The sequence below is a fragment of the Trichophyton rubrum genome (genome assembly GCF_000151425.1).
Source record: "Trichophyton rubrum CBS 118892 genomic scaffold supercont2.12, whole genome shotgun sequence".
NCBI classification, from domain to species: Eukaryota; Fungi; Ascomycota; class Eurotiomycetes; order Onygenales; family Arthrodermataceae; genus Trichophyton; species Trichophyton rubrum.
In genome coordinates, this window is record NW_003456417.1 from 210,713 (window position 1) to 229,211 (window position 18,499).

Genomic DNA, 18,499 nt, shown 5'->3' on the forward strand with positions numbered 1-18,499 from the left:
TGTCCAAATCAGGAGTAGATATCCACTACCAGAGGTGGAACAAAGCAAAGCTCTACCCCACATCTGCTGCCGCCCCTAGTCCATCGACAAATAAGGCTCAAAACAGGTCGAAAGGTCTGCCATTTCACCAAGAGTTGTTTCAGGCAATCTAGAGATTTTACTGCGTCTGCCGGTTAGGTAAAAGAGCACGTAGTGGAGCGGCGGGTATAGTGGTACTCAAAGTGGGTGTATGGGTACCATCATCCTGCCTCCAATATATAAGGGCAGACACATTAAAGTTATTGTTCTCTGGCAAGACGTCTCGAACGAGCTCTTAGGAGCTGGAACTTGACACTCCATCCTGTTAGGCTTGGCTTGGATGGAAAAGTTATATAGGCACTGCAGGCCCCCTGCGCTCTTGCATCCTTTTTAAGGACTCCGCAGGCTATCCTGCTCTGCCTGAGCAATTTGAGCCTGGTTTGTATGCTCTAGCTCTTCCACCTTCCTCTTCCTATTTCGTATCTCGATGGAGAGAATATTTAAGTCTGTCGTGCCTTCTCCGGGATAGAGTAGTTGAAAGCGACCAATAGAGTTTTTTTTCTAAGCCAACACGGGCTTTAGCACATCGTGGTCGCCAAATGAAATGGTGTAAAAAGTGGTGTCCAATCATCATCTTTAATATCTGAATGATCACTCCCATCACTAGAATGGCCAATATCAACACCAATATATAAACCAGGCAACTCCACATGATAGAGCACCTATCTTGGAGAACTTAGAAGTGTCCACTGATTATACCACAAGGTACAAGTATCACCATTCCATTCTTCGAGAAGTCGGGACAATCTGGCGTTCTAAAGGAAGCATGAAATCACCCATTTGTTAAGACCCAGTAGTAAGGCGATGACATGTTTTCCGAGCTCCCAAACACAACTTTTCTCTTGTCACCACTCATCACAATCAAGAGTTATAGTATGGTGAAACTCCCCCTGTCGTTAAAAATTATCATCAATAAACGAAGGGGCCGATTGAGCTGGATAGGTATGTGGAGGTTTTATCGGTAAAGATGGGACACTCCACACCGCAGCCCTTACGCGTTCCTGTTCGCTGGTGGTGTATGCGCGTGGGGTAGCCGTAACAGGCGCTCCATCAGGATTGTACGAATAAGATAACACCCATCCCACCCCGGGCCGTGAAATACACCTGCCGAATGACGAATGCACAGATTGAGGGTAGCTTAAGTGGCAAGGACGCCGGATTTTATCTTCAAACGGACTCATAAGTTGAGCCGGCTCCCATGCCAGCCATCCAAACCTCGTGCGGCCATAAAAATTTGGTACTCTGCAAGCACGGTGCCACAGGGAAATACAAAAACGCGAGCCTTGTGAACCCTCGTATTCAATTGGCAGGTATCCGGTGCACCACAAGTGACAAACAAATCGATTGAGCCGCGAGAGGTGGCATAGTGAGGAATACTCCAAGATTGTGCGAGATTGCTTGTTTCAGACACAATGCCATGCCTGGTGGTGATGGTGGTGTACAGGACTGGGCAGATTTTTGTTGGGACTCGGTTACCTAGCACGGCCTTGCTTTCGTATCGAACGGGACGAGCTCGACGTGTTTATCCAGCTGTGTCGGCGCTTTCAGTGGATGTTGCAGATGGAAAGGTCGATACATAGTCGGTACGGAGTAGATCAGTTGCCTAAGTCAGGCATAGGACCGGGATCCATAGTATTCCCAGTAGAACGACGTGGTATTTTATTAGTATCTCGAACGACGTTGCCACGGTTCCTGCTGTATCCCTTGAGTGCCTAGCCATGTATAAAGCATCGCTTTCCGTAGCGTAACTGGCACTCGTCAAGAGATATACGATGTACATAGAGCCTGGTGAAGTCTCACCTGACCTCAGTCAACGAATCTAGCTGCATGACCGTGCTCTGCTAACGCCGCTGGTTCTACTATGGCAGCAGTCCAAATACCTCCGTCAGTATCAGAAGGATTACCCTGAGCTATCTCTAGGTATGGCCTCAACCACGCCCAGAGCCACGCGGTCTTCCTCTAACACTTCTTAGCCCCTGGATGGGCGTTTCTCAGTGGGTGGTGCCATTATGGATGCGTTCAATATGAAGATTGACGAGAACTATCGCACAGATAGTCTCCTTGTAGCTAGCTCATAGCATTATAGCGTGATGTCTAATCAACGGGTAGAATAACGATAATGGTTTGTGGTCAGGTAGTGTGTAGCTCGACAAGAAATCTGGTCGTATTTGTTTTTGTTTTTGTTTTGTGTTTTGTTTTTGTTTTGTTTTGTTTTGGGAATAGAGAAGCTGAATAATAGGGTTTGCCACTAGATCACCTTAACTCATTTAAGGTTAGTAAGTTTAGTCACTTGTTACGTAATAAACTCTAAACCTTCCGTAAAAGTTAAAAAAAAAAAAATCCCGTCTTGAAGATCTCGAAGATCGTCCTGCAACACCCGGCCGGTGCAACAACGAGAAGGCCACGGGGCTTTGTGTATCCCTCTGCTCCAGGATGAGGGATCCCGAGAGTCACCCCGTTCATGGTAATGGCCATTCTCTCTCAATCCTCCTCCAATATACTGTTATCGAAACTAACATTTACGTCGCAGTTTTCGACCTTCCACAGCTTTACACCAAACCCCCCGCAGATGATATACTCCAGGCTTTAGACCTATTAACCATTCGTCCGCATACATTTGCCCAGTCTTCTGCTCAAAATATTACGCATCTCCAAGATGGAGATATCTGCAGATATCTTACCTCGATAATCGGCAGCTCCTTGGCCTGGATTGAATCGGACACTTTAAAGGAAAAGATATGGGATACTGCAAGCTCCAGGCTCTGCGAACGCGCCGGTAGAAATGGTATGGCCCTTGTCGTGCTTTGATACATATATATATTGTGTCTGATAACTTGGTTATACAGCTATGCCCTCGATGTCCCGAGAATTCTCAATCCCAGTGAACGCTGATTCCGCGTTCCAAGTGACACTACATGAGCCATCCCTGACATCCGACAACCTAGGAAATAAAACTTGGGTATCCTCATATATGCTATCCAAGAGGCTTCACACTTTCCATTCTTCTGGTTCGGTTCCCATTTCCCATGATCAGAATCCCACTCTACGGACCCTTGAGCTTGGAGCAGGTACCGGTCTTGTTGGCATATCTTTTGCTGCAGTATGGGGTGCTGCAGCGACGGTCAATCTCACTGACTTGCCTCCAATTGTGCCTAATCTTGCGCACAACGTTTCTTTGAATAGCGACCTTATTTCCAAGGTCAAGTCAAGCGTCACTACGGGCGTGCTAGACTGGTCTCTTCAGTTTGGCGTCTCTTTACAAAGTACTGAGAAGTACGATGTAATTCTCGTTGCAGACCCTCTATATTCTTCTGATCATCCTAGGTGGCTTGCTCAGGCTATAGAGGTGCATATCTCTTCCAACAGCTCGTCAAGGCTCGTGCTGGAACTCCCCCTACGAGAAGTTTACCTACCACAGGTACACGAACTCAAGAAAAGATTGGACCATATTGGCTTATATATCCTCGAAGAAGGGGAAGAGATTGGCTATGACGACTGGGCGGCTAGGGATGGATCACCAGTGGAAGTCCGCTGCTGGTGGTCAATTTGGGCCTGGAAGTCGCCTGCATAGACGAACGCGATATCTGGTAATAATGATTTAACGAAAGAGCATAATAGATTCTGGATTTCGATAGACTTATTTAACGAGCGGAAGAAGGATAAACTAAATACACCACCTTGTTTACTCATTCAACAATACCACTATCAGCTAAAACTAGGCTCTCACCGCCGTCTTTTTTTTTTTTTTTTTTCTTTGCCCTCCCCGGGCACCTCCCTCCGCTTTCCCCTTTAATATTCGATCCTGGTCCTCAGTTTGTCGACACGTTTGGTAGGCACAGGGTGCTTTATTCCCCAGTCGCCATCAGCTTTTCCAATGTCTTTTTGCCTTGTTCAGTCAAGTCTGGATAATAGGTAAGGGAACGAAGATCCCTGAAAAATTCTGTTGCCTCTGGGTATTTATCTTTGATCTTGTCACGCATGATTGTCAGCCATCGTTGTTCGTCTGGGTTTCCCGACCCAGCAGACACATACTGCCACCAGACAGGATAATATCCACAGAATTCCCAGTCCAGAATCCCAGTCACTTTTCCGTCCTTGACCACGATATTCGATGAGCTCAGGTCATCATGTGTCCACGTATATGGCTTGCAGGCTGGCATGCGCTTTTGAAGATTTTCCAGAGCTTTTGCTGGGACTTTGGCTAAACCATTTTTCATGCAGTCCCAAAGCTCCTCGTCTGAAGAAAATGGGCCAGCTGGCTCCATATTGTTAACGAAAATCCACCCATTGTGTAGTGGTGTGCCTCCGATGCCACCAATTTGAGGGGACTGCAGTGGCCTAAGCTGCTGGATAAGCTCCGCCACTTGGTCAGCAATAGCCTCCAACTCTGCAGTGGATAGTTTTTGGTACAGTGTATCCAGAGTTTCTCCCGGCATGCGCTCGATGAGAAGAAAATGGCGGTTGTCACTCTGCACCCAGTCTTTCACAATTGTCGGGACAGGAATTGTGGTCTTCTCCTGAATGAACTTGAGATTAGCAACCTCCGACGTCTTCCACTTGTCGTACGGATCCTCTTTCAGAACCATGTCACTGCCGATATGCCACCAAGCTCGGTTGCTCACGGCATTGACGAGCTTGACCTGACTTATGTGGCTGCATCTGCTTCGCCGTAAATCAGACCATCCACATGTTGGGCACGGCGTAGGGTCTTTTTTGGTAGTATCAACGGTGGTATCAACCTGGGCCATGGTGGACGTGGATGAATGGGTGTGATAGCACTAGCTGGAGTGTCTTGGTGAATATGTGAGTAATAGATCGGTGATGGTTGCGTTGCTGCCTGGCAGGAAAACATCAGCCCGCTTTATAGAATCGCTGTGCCGCATTTGCGAACCACCTTGAGAGGACCCCTGTTCTTGAGCCTCAAAAACCAACATCTCAAAGCTGACGTCTATTGGCTAACTTAGGTATACAGGATGATACGCCGCTGACGTGTAGAGAGGGGTCGTGCGGCGTTAACGAAAACTTTTCCTCCTTGCCAATCAACCCTGGGCCAAGGCAGCGCTAATGCAAGCACCCTGGCATCTTTTTACGGCCAGTCTCTTTGTGCAAGGGTCTACAAAAAATGCGACTCTGGGTAAAGTTAGATCGACGGTCTATGGTCCAACCGTCATACCACTCTCCATTTACCAATTGCTGATTCGCTGCTCTTAGTTAGTTGCCCCTTTTCAGAAACGCCGATTTCCCGATATCTATATTGCAAAGGCATCCGACGAAACTAGACCCCGGCGAAAGCGAGAACAAAATCATTCTCTAAGCCTGATATGATATCATTGATTTGTATCATGGTTACCCTGTCTGGCGTGTTGGTATACCAATGCATGAAAAAAATTATCCTTTGGCCATGCTCCCCACCTCTAAGCCTCTGGAGCATTTTTGTTGGTTTTCCGTCGGAAATCAAACCAAACCCATTCCCATATGCCAAGTGGACAAATGCCATATACCCACCTGCATGGTCTATGCATTACAATTTCCTGTAGCCTCACTTCGGGAGCAGTATCTCCAGCGGGGCGAGCCGCACCTTAACTCTACCAACTGGTACCCCAATCTGCCAATTACATGAACAACATTTTCTACAAATTATTCCACATCTATTGAAAATTCATGCAATTCCCATGCATCCCAAAGCTCCAAGGCACTTCCCAGGGAGGCTTATACCATCATGTGCCTCGACTATAGCAGGCAGCAACGCCATGATGAGGTTAGAGGAAACAAAATATTCCATGAGGAGTATTATTTTCAGCAATATATAAGACGAGCTAGATCTTGCAGTTTATTCTCTTTTTTTATCATCACTCAGACCAAGTCAATTATCAGCCAGCATCAATCCCAGCAAGCCCACTACAGCCTATCACCGTTGTATTTAGCGGACAAATTTTATACCTTCAATCAACAATCCAAACACCCCCAAATCCAACATTCACCATGCCTAATACCTGCCCGAACCCCAACTGCAAGTATGACAACCCCAAGTACGCATCGACTTGTGAGAAATGCGGCTCCTGGCTCGGCCGTGCTTAGAGCTTCCGAAGTACGCCCCCACTTCCGCAATGTACTGGGATAAAGAGCGGCAATACTAACCTACTCCACAGACTCGTAAAATGCCGTTAAGGAACGCAAAATAGGATTGCGGACCATGATTACAATGCTGCTGCATCCACCAGCCAATACATATATTCAACATATACAATGCAAACCTTCGCCGAACTGCAGAGAGGATATTGGCTGGTAGGGCACGCATCCGCGCGGAGTCTTCGAATATCAGCCGTCCGACCGGTTTACAATCTACTGTTGCTCTATTATTTCTAGCCCAAGTCACTCGTTTTGAATATTTCATTTGTCCCACTGTGATGTTTTCTGGCCCATTATTAATTTTCCTTGACCCCAGTCACTCGTTGAATAGATCTCATTTGTTATCTGCTATATCTACTATTTTGTTTATCTGCCCCTTTGCTTTTTTACCTGCTAGTGCATTGCCATGTATGCCCTAATGAACGACCTCCCCTGTTGTCTTGATGACCTTCTCCCCGTTATAGAATTTGCGTTCGTCCTGCGTTTACACACACATATATATAAAACCCAAATGCGTGGGATTCTCTCGCCCTTAGTCAGTCGTTGAATCAACTTGTTACCATGCGATCTACACTTCGATATCTGAAGGTTTGCGGCTCTACCCATGCCAAGAATCCTGTGCAGCCAATGAGACATTGAGACTGTCTTACATCAGAATGTAACTTCTATGCTTATTTTCACCTTCCTTGCCAGAAGCATAAAAGGCTTGGCACTATCAAATTCTTTCGTCCGTCCTTCGCACACAGCACGAAGAGGAGCAGCGAGCAGGTCAGCTGGCGTGATACGAGGCTGTTGGCTTAGTATTGCTGCCTACTATCTATAATGGTTTTATTCTTAGATGACAGGTTGCTCTTAAAGCTCTGTTTACCATGTCAACCGGGAGAGGTAGCGAAATTTTCATGAGCGCTTCTGGTATCCTCGCCATCTGCCATCCAACCGGACAAAACCACCTAGGAATCGGGCTCTTTTTGTCTCGCTGAAGTACTATTTTTGGCTAATTCATAAACTACGGATTCTCTATAACACCTATGACATAATCTTTGTGCTGGTACAAAGAAGAAAGTCTTTCCAGAGTCTTCCTGTTTGCATGGTCCACTACGGCATTTCCTACTATACTAGTGGAATGACATAGGACATACCACAGGACTTATGCCACGTGAGCCACAGGTGAACTGTTAGACCTATCCAGCTTCAGGCACCATATCTACAATTTTACCTACACACTCTCTTTTCATTTCACACATATACCACCTCATCCCCCCTTTAAAGGTGGCTTTCCTATCATTCCTGCTTTGCTACACAGTCCTCTGTCGCTATGACGGGTAAATCAAAGTTAAGCAGAAAGCAGAGAAATGCAGAAGGGTTTATAGAGCGAAAGCAGAAGAAGTTTAATAAGCTAAAGGTAAGCTTCCTGTTATCCTTGCCTTGATATAGAAGCTAACTATACTTATTATAGCAGGATAAACTACCTAGTGACAGCACGCCAAACACTGCCCAAGGAGATATCTATAGTGGTTCTGAACCAAATATCACAGCTGGTCTTGTTTGGTACCCTAGCTACTACGACCCTGCTTGTAACCCACTGCCTTATTATCAAATGACTGAATATCCTATGATCAATCATAGCCACCTACAATGGTTCGGTACTCCAAATAGAATAATTTACGCGTCAGCGCGTGAAATGGCTAGTTTTAACCAGGCGTATTGGTTATCAATGCCGGGGGGTTATCCACCTTACAGCTGTCCAGGCTCTATTCCTTCCCCTGTGAATAGCAGTTGGACCCCAAGCGTGTGTTATATCCTTTCGAGTTCATGCGGTTGGAAACTTAGCTAATAACATCACACAGCCTGGTTCCCATGAGAAAGGAGCTCGGGGATGGAATCGATCACAGAGTGCCCATCACGAAAATGAACCTGACCAGTCGCCTCCTGCCAATGAAACCTCCAGACTCCGTGGTGATGCCCCTGAATTTATTCCAGCATACAAACAACAGCATGAAACCAAGGGCTGTGAGGATGGGTTCCCAATGACCGCCCTCGACGGATCGCATTCCAGATAGTTGGTGCATCGGTTGGCAACAGCCACTGTTTGGATTACCCTAGATGTCTCTTTTCCCGACGCATTAAAGCCCATTCCTTCTGATACACTGTCACACTCGGTGATTGCTGGAACGAGATAGCATAACCTTGCTGGTTAGATCTTCAGACAAATTAATCCGTTTTCTCTAAGGACTCCTTCTGTTTATCTACTGTCTCATGCCTCATCCCCTATCAATTTGCTGTCAGGTTAAATATGCTTATATAATCAAGTTGCTTGCCGCCATGGCGCAGCAACACCGGAACCTTAAATCGTGCAGCTGAACTTCGCATCAAACAATTTCCAGGATGCGACGCCGAATACGAGACATCAGCCTCCTGCTCGATTCTGAGGAAAGTTGGACCTCTCAGCAGGAGGACAAGTTGCCCTGCAGCTTGATATGTCGTTCAACCTAAGCTTTTCAGCCTGAGACCAAGTTTTCTCCCTATGGAGGGCGATAACTAACCAGCTAGTTAATAAACTAGTTAAACGATATCAAGGAGGTTATAAACTTGATCATCCCCCGCATAACTCTCGACTTGAAAACCTCAACTAGTTCGATATTTCGACTCCCTCTTACTCTCTATGACTATACGAGGACACAGAGCATGTACTAGTGAAAATGGTATATTGTGGGAAACCAAGCAAGGGCTGCAATGAATGCCGACGCCGCAAAATCAAGGTACTCCTCTATAATTACTCGACTGCCTAGCCTAATGATCAAGGATCTCTCCCAACACAAAGAGATGAAAATTTTCTAATACATTTTAGTGTGACCAAACCGAACCATCATGCCTTCAATGCTCAAAGGGCGGCCGGACATGTACCGGATATCGAAACCAGCTGGATCTGATGTTTCGTGACGAGACCCGTAAGACGGCACATAAGGCATCTACGAAGACTTCCAAGCAAAAAAACAACAAAAGTGCCAGCCCGGGTACTTCTAAAAACTCAACTAACAGTATTGCATCGACCAAATTAATTACCTTAGCCTCGTCAAATACCCCGGAGGAGGTCTCACGAAGTCTCTCTATCAGTCTGAAGCAGCAGGCCATCTGCTTCTTTCTGCATAACTACGTTGTACCTTGCATTCCAACTTCCGGACGAGTTGGATATCTACATAGCCTTCAATCTACGACGTCAGATGCGGTACTTGCATGTATGGCCTCCGTCGGGATGGCAACGCTAGCAAACATAAATTACTCCGCAGATCTGCGTATTGCGGCGCGAGAGCAATACGGCCATGCGCTTTCTTTGACCAATGTCATGTTGCGAGATCCTGTCAAGGCAAGGCAGCCAGCAGCCCTTGATACAGTCATGTTGCTCGGCATGTTTGAGGTATTTCCCTCTCCAAAACACATCACAGTCTACGAGAGTAGAGCTAACCATAAGTAGGTTGTTACATGTCGAAGTAATCGATCCCTCAGCAGCTGGAGAAGTCATCATGAGGGAGCCCTTGCTTTGCTGAAAATAAATTCCAAGCCAGGTCCAGAAGACATTATTAATTTCCGGATGTTTGTACAGGCTCGTGGCCAAATTGTATGTCCATGTTCTCTATAGTTGCCTGACTAAAGAATCCTCCTCACTAATAAATTACACACTATAGCTTTCTAGCTGCCTATTGACTTCGTCACGAGCACCTCAATTTCTTCAAGGTATACCACGGGAGCAGCAAGGCTGCCTGCCCAAATCTGAAGGCCTCCTTGAAGATGTGACAACACTGTTGGTCAAACTATGCAATCTACGCGCCGAAATTGAAGACCACAGCCTAGTCTTGCCGGAAGATATTATACCCCAAGCCTTCGCCCAAGAAAAAGACTTCACTGCTCTTTACAATGAGCTTTGGGAATACTACCCTTATAAAACACTCGCTGTTATCGGTCGAGAGACGCCACTGTCGCCGGCAGACGAAGTCTATGGAAAATATTACCACACCTACACAGATTACTTTGTCCCTAACATATATAACGCTATACGCGGCGCGCGTATCCTTGTAACGGAAATTATTGAGGAGGCTGCAGCCAAGCTCTCACCTTCATCACCTCTGTATTCTCAATATGACAACTTATCTCTTCTAATCGAGCAGAGTCGAGCTGGCGCGCTCCAGGCGGCGATTGACATATGTGCCAGCGTGCCCTATGATCTAGGAAGCATCGAAATGAAAAGAGAAGATGGTGCGAATATTGGAAGAAGCGGTAGAGCACTTGGTGGATACGTTTTACTTTGGCCGTTGTGTCTTGCCGGAGATCTGCCCTATGCCCCGACCTCGTTGCGGGACTGGGCAATCAACAGATTCGAATACATTGGACGTGCTTTGGGAATCAAACAAGCGATCTGGATGGCTGCTCTGTTAAGGATGGGAGGAATGCGTGCTCTGCTAACAACATTGCGTATCAGTGACGAGGACTAATATTTCCCGCTCTGGGGCGTATCTTGTGGCGGTCATTGTATTTATAACTACGAGGACTTACGATAAGAATTATTATCCATCACTACTCAGTCATACCAGATTCAGATCACCTTGCATCGTAACCCAAATGAAAAAGTTCCATCAACATCCTCGAATGCCCAACATGCTTGTTTATAATAGTGATCAGGATAACCCCCCTACCTGGGTATTAGGACACTGTAGAGATAACGGGTATGGTAGTGAGGGCGGCAGATGAGAGCTGTGTGTTTATATCTGGAGGATACTCCGATTCCGGCTCTACCAGATGGAGTAATGCAAAAGCCTGGATAAGCATAATTTGCCTGTAAATGGAAGAGAAGTGTCCTATCCAATAATTACGGGGTCCCGATAGAGAGGTATAAGGCTAACTTGTATCAGTTTAGAGTCGCCTTGAATCCTTGGTATGCCTGCTCCATTTCGAATGCTAACTCTCTAGCTTGCTCTTCGCTGAGCTCTTCCGTAGCTCTCATTTGATTCAGCGTGATAAGCCATTGGATTATCTTTCCTCTATTTTCGAAGTCTTGTTCGGTTACTTTATTCACGGACTGAATAACTTCTGACAAGAGCGGATGGAGCGCATCTTTGGAAAGCATATTGAGCTTCAGCGCATCAAGAAAAGTTATGAAGTTCTCTGTGGCAGTAAGTATAAGGCTTCCGGATGCCGATGGTCCTGTAGCTGTATTCTGGGAGATTGCATGAGAGGGTTGTTCGACTGTTGCAGGAAGGCCGATGCGTAGTCTCTCGGTGGCGCGTGGACATTCCATCTATATGATATTATTGGACTAGTGTTATATGGCCTATAGTTATAAGTATAACATACCTCCCAAGCACGTTTGAATGTGTCTAAATCAACAAATTCAGTGGCCACAGTATCATCGCTGAGGATGGATCTATATTGCTTTAGCAGCCTAGTGCATGTCTCTGTGTACTCTGATTCCGTAACCGCATCTTTGATATACGCCTTTTCCAGCCCGTCTAGGGTTATAATAATGCTATATATTTCTGCGAGCGACTCGTACAAATCTCTCTCGGCGGGCGAGGAAAACGGTTTAACCTCCTGCAACAGTTAGTAAATCAAGCCCAATCTCGACGGAACTAACTTCTCACCTCATCCAGGCTGATAGTGGCTGACAGTGCTGTGTTTGGAGTATAGCTGTATGGCGTCGGCGCATATGATAGTGGTCTCTGAGAGAACATCTTGCTCTTCTTTGCTTGTAGATCTCCGTACACTCTCTGCTCCCGCGCTGCTTGTATTTCTGTTGTCTTTCAATGCTTGTTTGTCGGTTTTTGACGGTCGTCGTCGCAAGGACCGTGCATTTAAACTATTAAATCTTGGCACTTTTGTATCCGATGCAAACATGTTTCCTGCCCGTCAATGAAAGTCAAAAAATAAAAAAAGATAAAAAGTAAAAAGGAAAAATTCATAAAAACCGCGACTCACACCAAAAGTCGACGGATCACTGCCAACAGCTGTCGCAAAGGGATCTGCTGGGGTTATTCAAAATGGGAATCAAGAAGTCAACTAAGAAGTTCGAGAAGAACCATCTTAGGGATACAATTGACCGGCGACGAGAGTTTTCAAAGGTCAAACAGCGCCATCAAGTCAAAGATAAAAGGAAGGCCAAAAATGCAGCAAAGCTCGAAGAAGCTGCCAGACAGGAAAATGAGAAGAAAGGGACTTCCGATGCCCGGCAGGATGCTGCGTTTGCAGATATGGCCGTAGACGATTTTTTCGCCGGCGGTTTTGAAATTGCAGATGCACCGGCTGCCACGAAATCTTCCAAGAAACAGAAGAAGGACGTCGCCCCAAAGACCGGTAAACGGAAGCGCGCGGAGGAGAAGGAGGATGTCGAATTAGAAGATGGAAGCGACAATGAGGAGAGTGAAATGGAATCGGGAGAAGAGTCTGATGGGAGCGACTCGGACAACTTGGAGGCTCATCAGGATCAACTGGAGGCTCTAAAGGAGAAGGACCCCGAATTTTACAAATACCTTAAAGAGAACGACGCTGAACTTTTGGAATTTGGAGATCATGGTGATCTTGCTGAGGTGGATGATCTAAGTGAAGCCGAAGAACAAGAAGAGGCTCCCGCCGCAAAGAAGTCCAAAAAGTCGAAGAAGCGCGAAGAAACAGACCTGACGTCAGAAAAGACGCTCAGGATGCCAATGGTAAAACAGTGGCAGAAATCAATGTTATCACAACATTCTCTACGAGCAACAAGACAAGCTGTACTAGCTTTCCGTATTGCCGCCTATGTTGATGAGGAGGATAACGAAGACCGAAAATACACCATCTCTGACCCGGATGTATATCACCAAGTCCTGATAACCGCACTTGAGGAAGTGCCGAAAGTGTTGAATCACCATTTGCCTGTCAAGGAAACAGCTGGTGGGAAAATAAGAGTTACTCTTGATTCAAAGAAGTTCAAAACTCTGACGCCGCTCATCAAATCTCATGTGTCTTCCATTCACCAGCTTCTCACCACCCTTTCCGACGCCGCAGCCTTGAAACTTACAATATCTTCCATTGAGCCGATGCTTCCATACATCTTACAATTCCGAAAGCTGCTAAAAGTCTTAATAAAGACAGTTGTTGGTCACTGGTCGGAAGCCTCAAACTCAGAGGCTACACGTATCACTGCGTTTTTGATACTGAGGAAGCTACTGGTTATTGGGGATGCTGGAATTCGAGAAGCAGTTTTGAAAGCCAGTTATGAGGGTGTGGTTAAGGGCAGTCGCAACACCTCAGTTCACACCCTTCCCGGTATAAACCTGATGAAGAACTCTGCTGCAGAGCTCTGGGGCATTGATCAGAATATTGCTTATACAACAGGGTTCACCTTCATTCGACAGCTCGCTATCCATTTGAGGAGTAGTATTACCAATCCAACCAAGGATTCGTACAAGACTGTCTACAACTGGCAGTATGTACACTCTTTGGATTTTTGGTCCAGAGTTCTGGCAGCCCATTGCGATCCTTTGGTAGAAGCGAAGGCAGGAAAGCAATGTGCACTCCGACCGTTGATATACCCTGTTGTTCAGATTATCCTTGGAGCTATGCGCCTCATACCCACAGCCCAATATTTTCCTCTTCGTTTCCAACTAACACGATCTCTTCTCCGCTTGTCCCTTTCTACCGGAACCTACATCCCTCTGTCATCCGCCCTATTAGAAGTTTTGAACTCTGCAGAGATGAAAAAGCCTCCAAAGGCAAGCACATTACGACCACTAGACTTTTCAACCACTATACGTACACCCAAGTCCTACCTGAGAACACGGGTATACCAGGATGGTGTAGCCGAAGAGGTTTCGGAACTCCTTTCGGAATACTTTACCCTATGGACCAAAAATATTGCTTTCCCCGAGCTTGCACTTCCAGTTGTTGTGATGCTCAAACGCTGGGTTAAAGAAGTTTCATCTCGTTCCTCAGGGAATAAGAATCCCAAAGTATCCCAGATATTCATGCTCTTGGTACGGAAGATTGAGGCAAATTGCCGCTGGATTGAAGAGCGAAGGGCAAAAGTTACATTTGCGCCTAGGAACCGGGCGGAGGTGGAAGGATTTTTGAAGGAAACTGAGTGGGATACAACTCCTTTGGGCGCTTTCGTCAAGACTCAACGAGTTCAGAGAGCCGAACGAGCAAAGCTGTTAGAAAGCAGCCGAGCGCAGGAGCGGGATGATAAAAAGAAAAACAACACCGATGACAACGAAGACGACAGTATGGCCGAAGATGATTCTAGCGATGGCGAGTAATTTCCTGCTGTCCGTGTATAAGAAGTCCCCTTTAGCACTATCTTTAGACTGTTTATTTGAATCCACCGTCCTGTCATCCAAATTAATTACAACCTGTCTACAGTATACTACTTAACACCGGCATCTGTTACCTCACGATCAACATTTTTTCCTTGACCACGGCCTGTTGACACTATTATACATCAAATAGGAGCCGCAAATGGCTTCAAAATCGTCCGACTGGCACGAAACACCATTCTACACAAGACTATAACTACAAGAGGAGGGCTTTGAAAACAGTACTGTGTTCATTTTACACAGTTCTATTTCACATTAGAGCAATTCGTCAAATAGCTTTCTGTGAAGCGGACCAAACCATGTTTTCCCACAGTGGCATAGCAATCATGACAATGGCTGTTTGATACCCCTGAAATATAAGCGTCTATTAACCACTGCTTCTATTTCTCCGCCATTAATCGAATAGCCAAATGTTCTAATGGAGAAACTGTTTGTTATCTAGGATACCAGGCCCTTGACTTGAATGTTTGTTTTGCGCAATGAACAATGGCAAACATCAAGTACTACAGCGTACTACTATAAAATATCCTGAGTTCCACAACCCGTCAACACACTGCTAGTTGACGTGCCTAATAATGTTGTGTTAGTCAAACGATTGCTTTCACATTCATCAAAATGAACTCAGGAGATTGGCGAAGGCGGCTCAGTGCAGATGATGGAGGCTCTCACAACGATCGTCCATCCCCCAGGGGTGGGCACAGAGGCCGCAGTGGATCTCGTGGGAGAGGAGAATATCGAGGAAGAGGGCGGTCATTTCCCCCTCGAGGTGGACACAGTTCTGGAGGTACATCCTTCTCCCCTAGCGGTAGCCGGGTACCGGAGATATACGAGTAAGCTCCTTTGTCTTGCCTCATATATCCCAACTTCTAACTCGTCTTTATTAGTGGAGGACCGCATATTCTGTCAGAAAAGCTGAAGAGCCTAGAAGACAACTTGGTTGCAAAAAGGGATCCTGGGCTCGAGACGAAGCTTATGAATCTATCCCTGCGTGATTCTCCTTCAAAACCTATTGTCAGGCCAGGATATAACAATGTGAATGAGAGAAAAGTCAAGCTCTGGGCCAACTACTTTGAAATCCAGGGGCTTGAAAAAGTCACTATATACCAATATTATGCTCTGCTTGACCCTGGAGTAGAGCTCGGCCGTCATCGAACACGCCGACTTCTCTCGTTACTTGTTAACCACAGGTCATTAACTTCCCACCCCGTTGCCACGAACTACAAGGATAAAATTATCTGCACCAAAGAGCTAAATGTGAAGCAGGTAATGGTCCAGTACTATGAGAAAGAGGAACAGTCATCTCTCAACTCCCCTTCGTACCGAGTAACTATTCAACTGCAGCGGGTATTTCGAATGGGGGAAGTTTTGGATGATCTCAAGTCTTCCATTGAAACGTATAACCCTGACGAAAGGAGTGAAGCCATCCAAGCTCTCAATGTCATCCTCGCCCATTTCCCAAACGAATCGCCAAACACTCAATTCTTGGGTCAAAGCAAACATTTCCCGCTTCACGGTCAACAGAACAAACACGAAATAGGGGCTGGGCTGGATGCTATTCGTGGATTTTTTCATTCAGTGCGGCCATCAACGGGCCGGCTTCTTCTAAATCTGAACGTTTCCACTGGTGCTTTTTACCACGTCGGTACTCTCCATACTCTGGTATGCAGGTTTGACCAAGGTAGAAGGCTCAGTGGTTCTGTGAGATTACAGGAACTTAATAAATTCCTTCACAAACTCCGGGTGGTGCTATTATGCCCGAACAATGCGATCAGCCAGACTACAGGAATGAAAACAATACAGTCTGTTGTGAGACGGAATAATCTGCCAGGTACCATTGACAATATTCGATTTGAGTGGCCTAGTGGAGGCAGAGAAAGGGAAGTCAGTGTCAGGGAGCTTTATCGTCAAGGTCAGTTTACGCAGTTTATACCTTTGCCTGTAGCAATTGAGTTTTAATACTTTGGAACAGTCTACAGCATCGACCTTAGCGAGAATGATCAGATTGTGGTAGATGTTGGTACCAAAGGAAAACCAATATACCTGCCAGCCGAGCTTTGCCATGTTGTTCCTGGTCAACCAGCACGACAACGCCTCTCAGCCAGACAGACAAGTGATATGATAAAAGTGGCCTGCTGCCGCCCTGGTGCTAATGCAAACTCTATAGTTAGAAAGGGTTTACCACTCATGGGGATGATGGGAGATACTGGCAATGTCAAAAGCCCGGTAAGCCGCATCTATCCCGTAATTCTGCCTTCAATGATGATCAGTTGCTGATACGCAGCCTATAGAAGGATTTTGGGATTGAAGTTGCACGGAACATGCTTGCTGTCACCGGATCAATACTATCGCCCCCACAGCTTTTGTATAAATACCCAGTTTTGGTGAGTAGACCAGGCAGTTGGAACCTCTCAAAGAATATTTCATTCAACACGCCTGGTGCTTTTGGTCCCAATAACCGTGTTGGATGTCTCATTATTATACCCTATAGAGGTCAAGGTGCCCCTGAAACTACACAGTTCGTGACAGAACTTGGTAAACATATGAAAAATTATGGGATCAATTGGCCTACGGACCGTATTTCTAGGGATACTATTAGGCTTTCTCAAGACGAGAAAAACATTGAAAATTCCCTTAACGAGTATTTTTTACGTGTCAAGAAATTGAAGCAAGAATTCACCCTTATAGTTCTTCCTCGCTACGATGCAGAGATATACTCCAAGGTGAAATACTCTGCTGATGTGAAGCATGGCTGCCATACACTCTGCGTAGTGCCAAAACCCCCAAAGAATGGCCGTCCAGGAGAACCACTACAGATCAACATACAACCCTCATACCTGGCAAACCTGGCCCTTAAAATCAATCTGAAGCTTGGAGGCGTGAATCACCAGCTTGAACCACTGAAAAAGTACCAGCCATGCCCAATTATGTATGTGGGAATCGATGTGACCCATCCTACTGGAACTGATTCCATACCTAATGCCCCAAGCATAGCAGGCGTCGTTGCAAACTGCGACCCAATGCTAGGACAGTGGCCAGCGAGTATTCGAACTCAAGCTCACTGCGTTGAAATGGTTGAAAATTTGGGTGTGATGGTCATAGAGAGGTTGAAGAGCTGGAAGAACCAGAGCCACCTTCCCGAGAAAATAATTGTCTACAGAGATGGTGTCTCGGAGTCCCAGTACAAGCAGGTTCTTGATCTTGAATTATCACAGATCAACGATGCGATATATCGCTATTATCGAAACGGCAAACATCCAAAGGTCACCCTTATTATTGTAGGAAAAAGACACCATACAAGGCAAGCATACATATACACTTTCGTTCTTAACTGGTGATGATATTTGTAATAAGGGGCTGACCGAACTATCTTAGATTCTACCCAGTCCTGAACGAACCACTAGATGACAAAACTGAGAACGTCCTCCCAGGTACAGTGGTTGATCGTGGCTGCACTACGGCTCGGGAATTCGATTTCTTCATGGTTGCTCATGCCGGGATCCAGGGGACATGTCGACCAGCGCACTACGTTGTTTTGAAGGACGGAAATAATTTTACTGCTAATGAATTGCAGAGTATGGTATGCTTTCTCTCATACAACCCCATAGCTCAATCCTTGTGCTCGACTAATACCTACTCCCACAGACACATAACTTGTCGTATGTATTCGGAAGAGCTACAAGATCCGTCTCGATTGCTACTCCAGCATATTATGCAGATATCCTTTGTGAAAGAGGCCGGTGCTATCTGTATGATACATTCCACCGAAAGGACCATTATGCCGTTACTCCGTATAATGTGTCTGAGTCTAAATGGCTCTGGGGTGTGCATACAGATTTAGCAGATAGCATGTTCTACATCTAGTTTTGGATACTGATTTTCCCCCTTGTTCAACATTCTGATGTGCACTTTGTTCATAGTTTCATATCTAGACTTGTTGGTTATCCTTTTAGAGACAG

At 45.9% G+C, this 18,499-nt stretch overlaps 7 protein-coding genes across 8 annotated transcripts; 5 read left to right on the forward strand and 2 right to left on the reverse strand.

The window, feature by feature from the left end:
- The first annotated feature begins 1,308 nt into the window (after window positions 1–1,308).
- TERG_08120 lies at window positions 1,309–3,832 on the forward strand. Of its 2 annotated transcripts, XM_003231286.2 has the most exons (3): window positions 1,309–2,542; window positions 2,609–2,863; window positions 2,925–3,832. In XM_003231286.2, the coding sequence occupies exons 1-3, from the start codon at window positions 2,512–2,514 to the stop codon at window positions 3,647–3,649; spliced, it is 1,011 nt and encodes a 336-aa protein (XP_003231334.1). In that variant the 5' UTR covers window positions 1,309–2,511; the 3' UTR covers window positions 3,650–3,832. The 2 variants fall into 2 exon arrangements, with proteins under 2 accessions (XP_003231334.1, XP_047607474.1); XM_047750536.1 differs by having other exon boundaries at window positions 1,309–3,832.
- Window positions 3,833–3,834: 2 nt separating this feature from the next.
- TERG_08121 (uncharacterized protein) lies at window positions 3,835–5,470 on the reverse strand. Its single transcript, XM_003231287.2, has one exon. The coding sequence runs from the start codon at window positions 4,824–4,826 to the stop codon at window positions 3,924–3,926; it is 903 nt and encodes a 300-aa protein (XP_003231335.1). The 5' UTR covers window positions 4,827–5,470; the 3' UTR covers window positions 3,835–3,923.
- A 2,052-nt stretch (window positions 5,471–7,522) lies between these two features.
- On the forward strand, window positions 7,523–8,267 carry TERG_08122 (uncharacterized protein; the record flags this gene model as incomplete). Its single annotated transcript, XM_003231288.1, has 3 exons — window positions 7,523–7,609; window positions 7,664–7,996; window positions 8,055–8,267. The coding sequence occupies 3 exons, from the start codon at window positions 7,523–7,525 to the stop codon at window positions 8,265–8,267; spliced, it is 633 nt and encodes a 210-aa protein (XP_003231336.1).
- Window positions 8,268–8,906: 639 nt separating this feature from the next.
- Window positions 8,907–10,694, forward strand: TERG_08123 (uncharacterized protein; the record flags this gene model as incomplete). The annotated part of the gene is made up of 4 exons (XM_003231289.1): window positions 8,907–8,966; window positions 9,056–9,622; window positions 9,680–9,823; window positions 9,891–10,694. The coding sequence occupies 4 exons, from the start codon at window positions 8,907–8,909 to the stop codon at window positions 10,692–10,694; spliced, it is 1,575 nt and encodes a 524-aa protein (XP_003231337.1).
- A 413-nt stretch (window positions 10,695–11,107) lies between these two features.
- Window positions 11,108–11,497, reverse strand: TERG_08124 (uncharacterized protein; the record flags this gene model as incomplete). The annotated part of the gene is made up of 1 exon (XM_003231290.2): window positions 11,108–11,497. The coding sequence occupies one exon, from the start codon at window positions 11,495–11,497 to the stop codon at window positions 11,108–11,110; it is 390 nt and encodes a 129-aa protein (XP_003231338.2).
- Window positions 11,498–12,236: 739 nt separating this feature from the next.
- TERG_08125 (uncharacterized protein) lies at window positions 12,237–14,486 on the forward strand (the record flags this gene model as incomplete). Its single annotated transcript, XM_003231291.1, has 1 exon — window positions 12,237–14,486. One exon carries the CDS (start codon window positions 12,237–12,239, stop codon window positions 14,484–14,486), a length of 2,250 nt encoding a protein of 749 aa, XP_003231339.1.
- Window positions 14,487–15,158: 672 nt separating this feature from the next.
- On the forward strand, window positions 15,159–18,381 carry TERG_08126 (uncharacterized protein; the record flags this gene model as incomplete). The annotated part of the gene is made up of 5 exons (XM_047748888.1): window positions 15,159–15,373; window positions 15,428–16,452; window positions 16,513–16,766; window positions 16,832–17,841; window positions 17,916–18,381. 5 exons carry the CDS (start codon window positions 15,159–15,161, stop codon window positions 18,379–18,381), a joined length of 2,970 nt encoding a protein of 989 aa, XP_047604879.1.
- Between the last annotated feature and the right edge of the window lie 118 nt (window positions 18,382–18,499).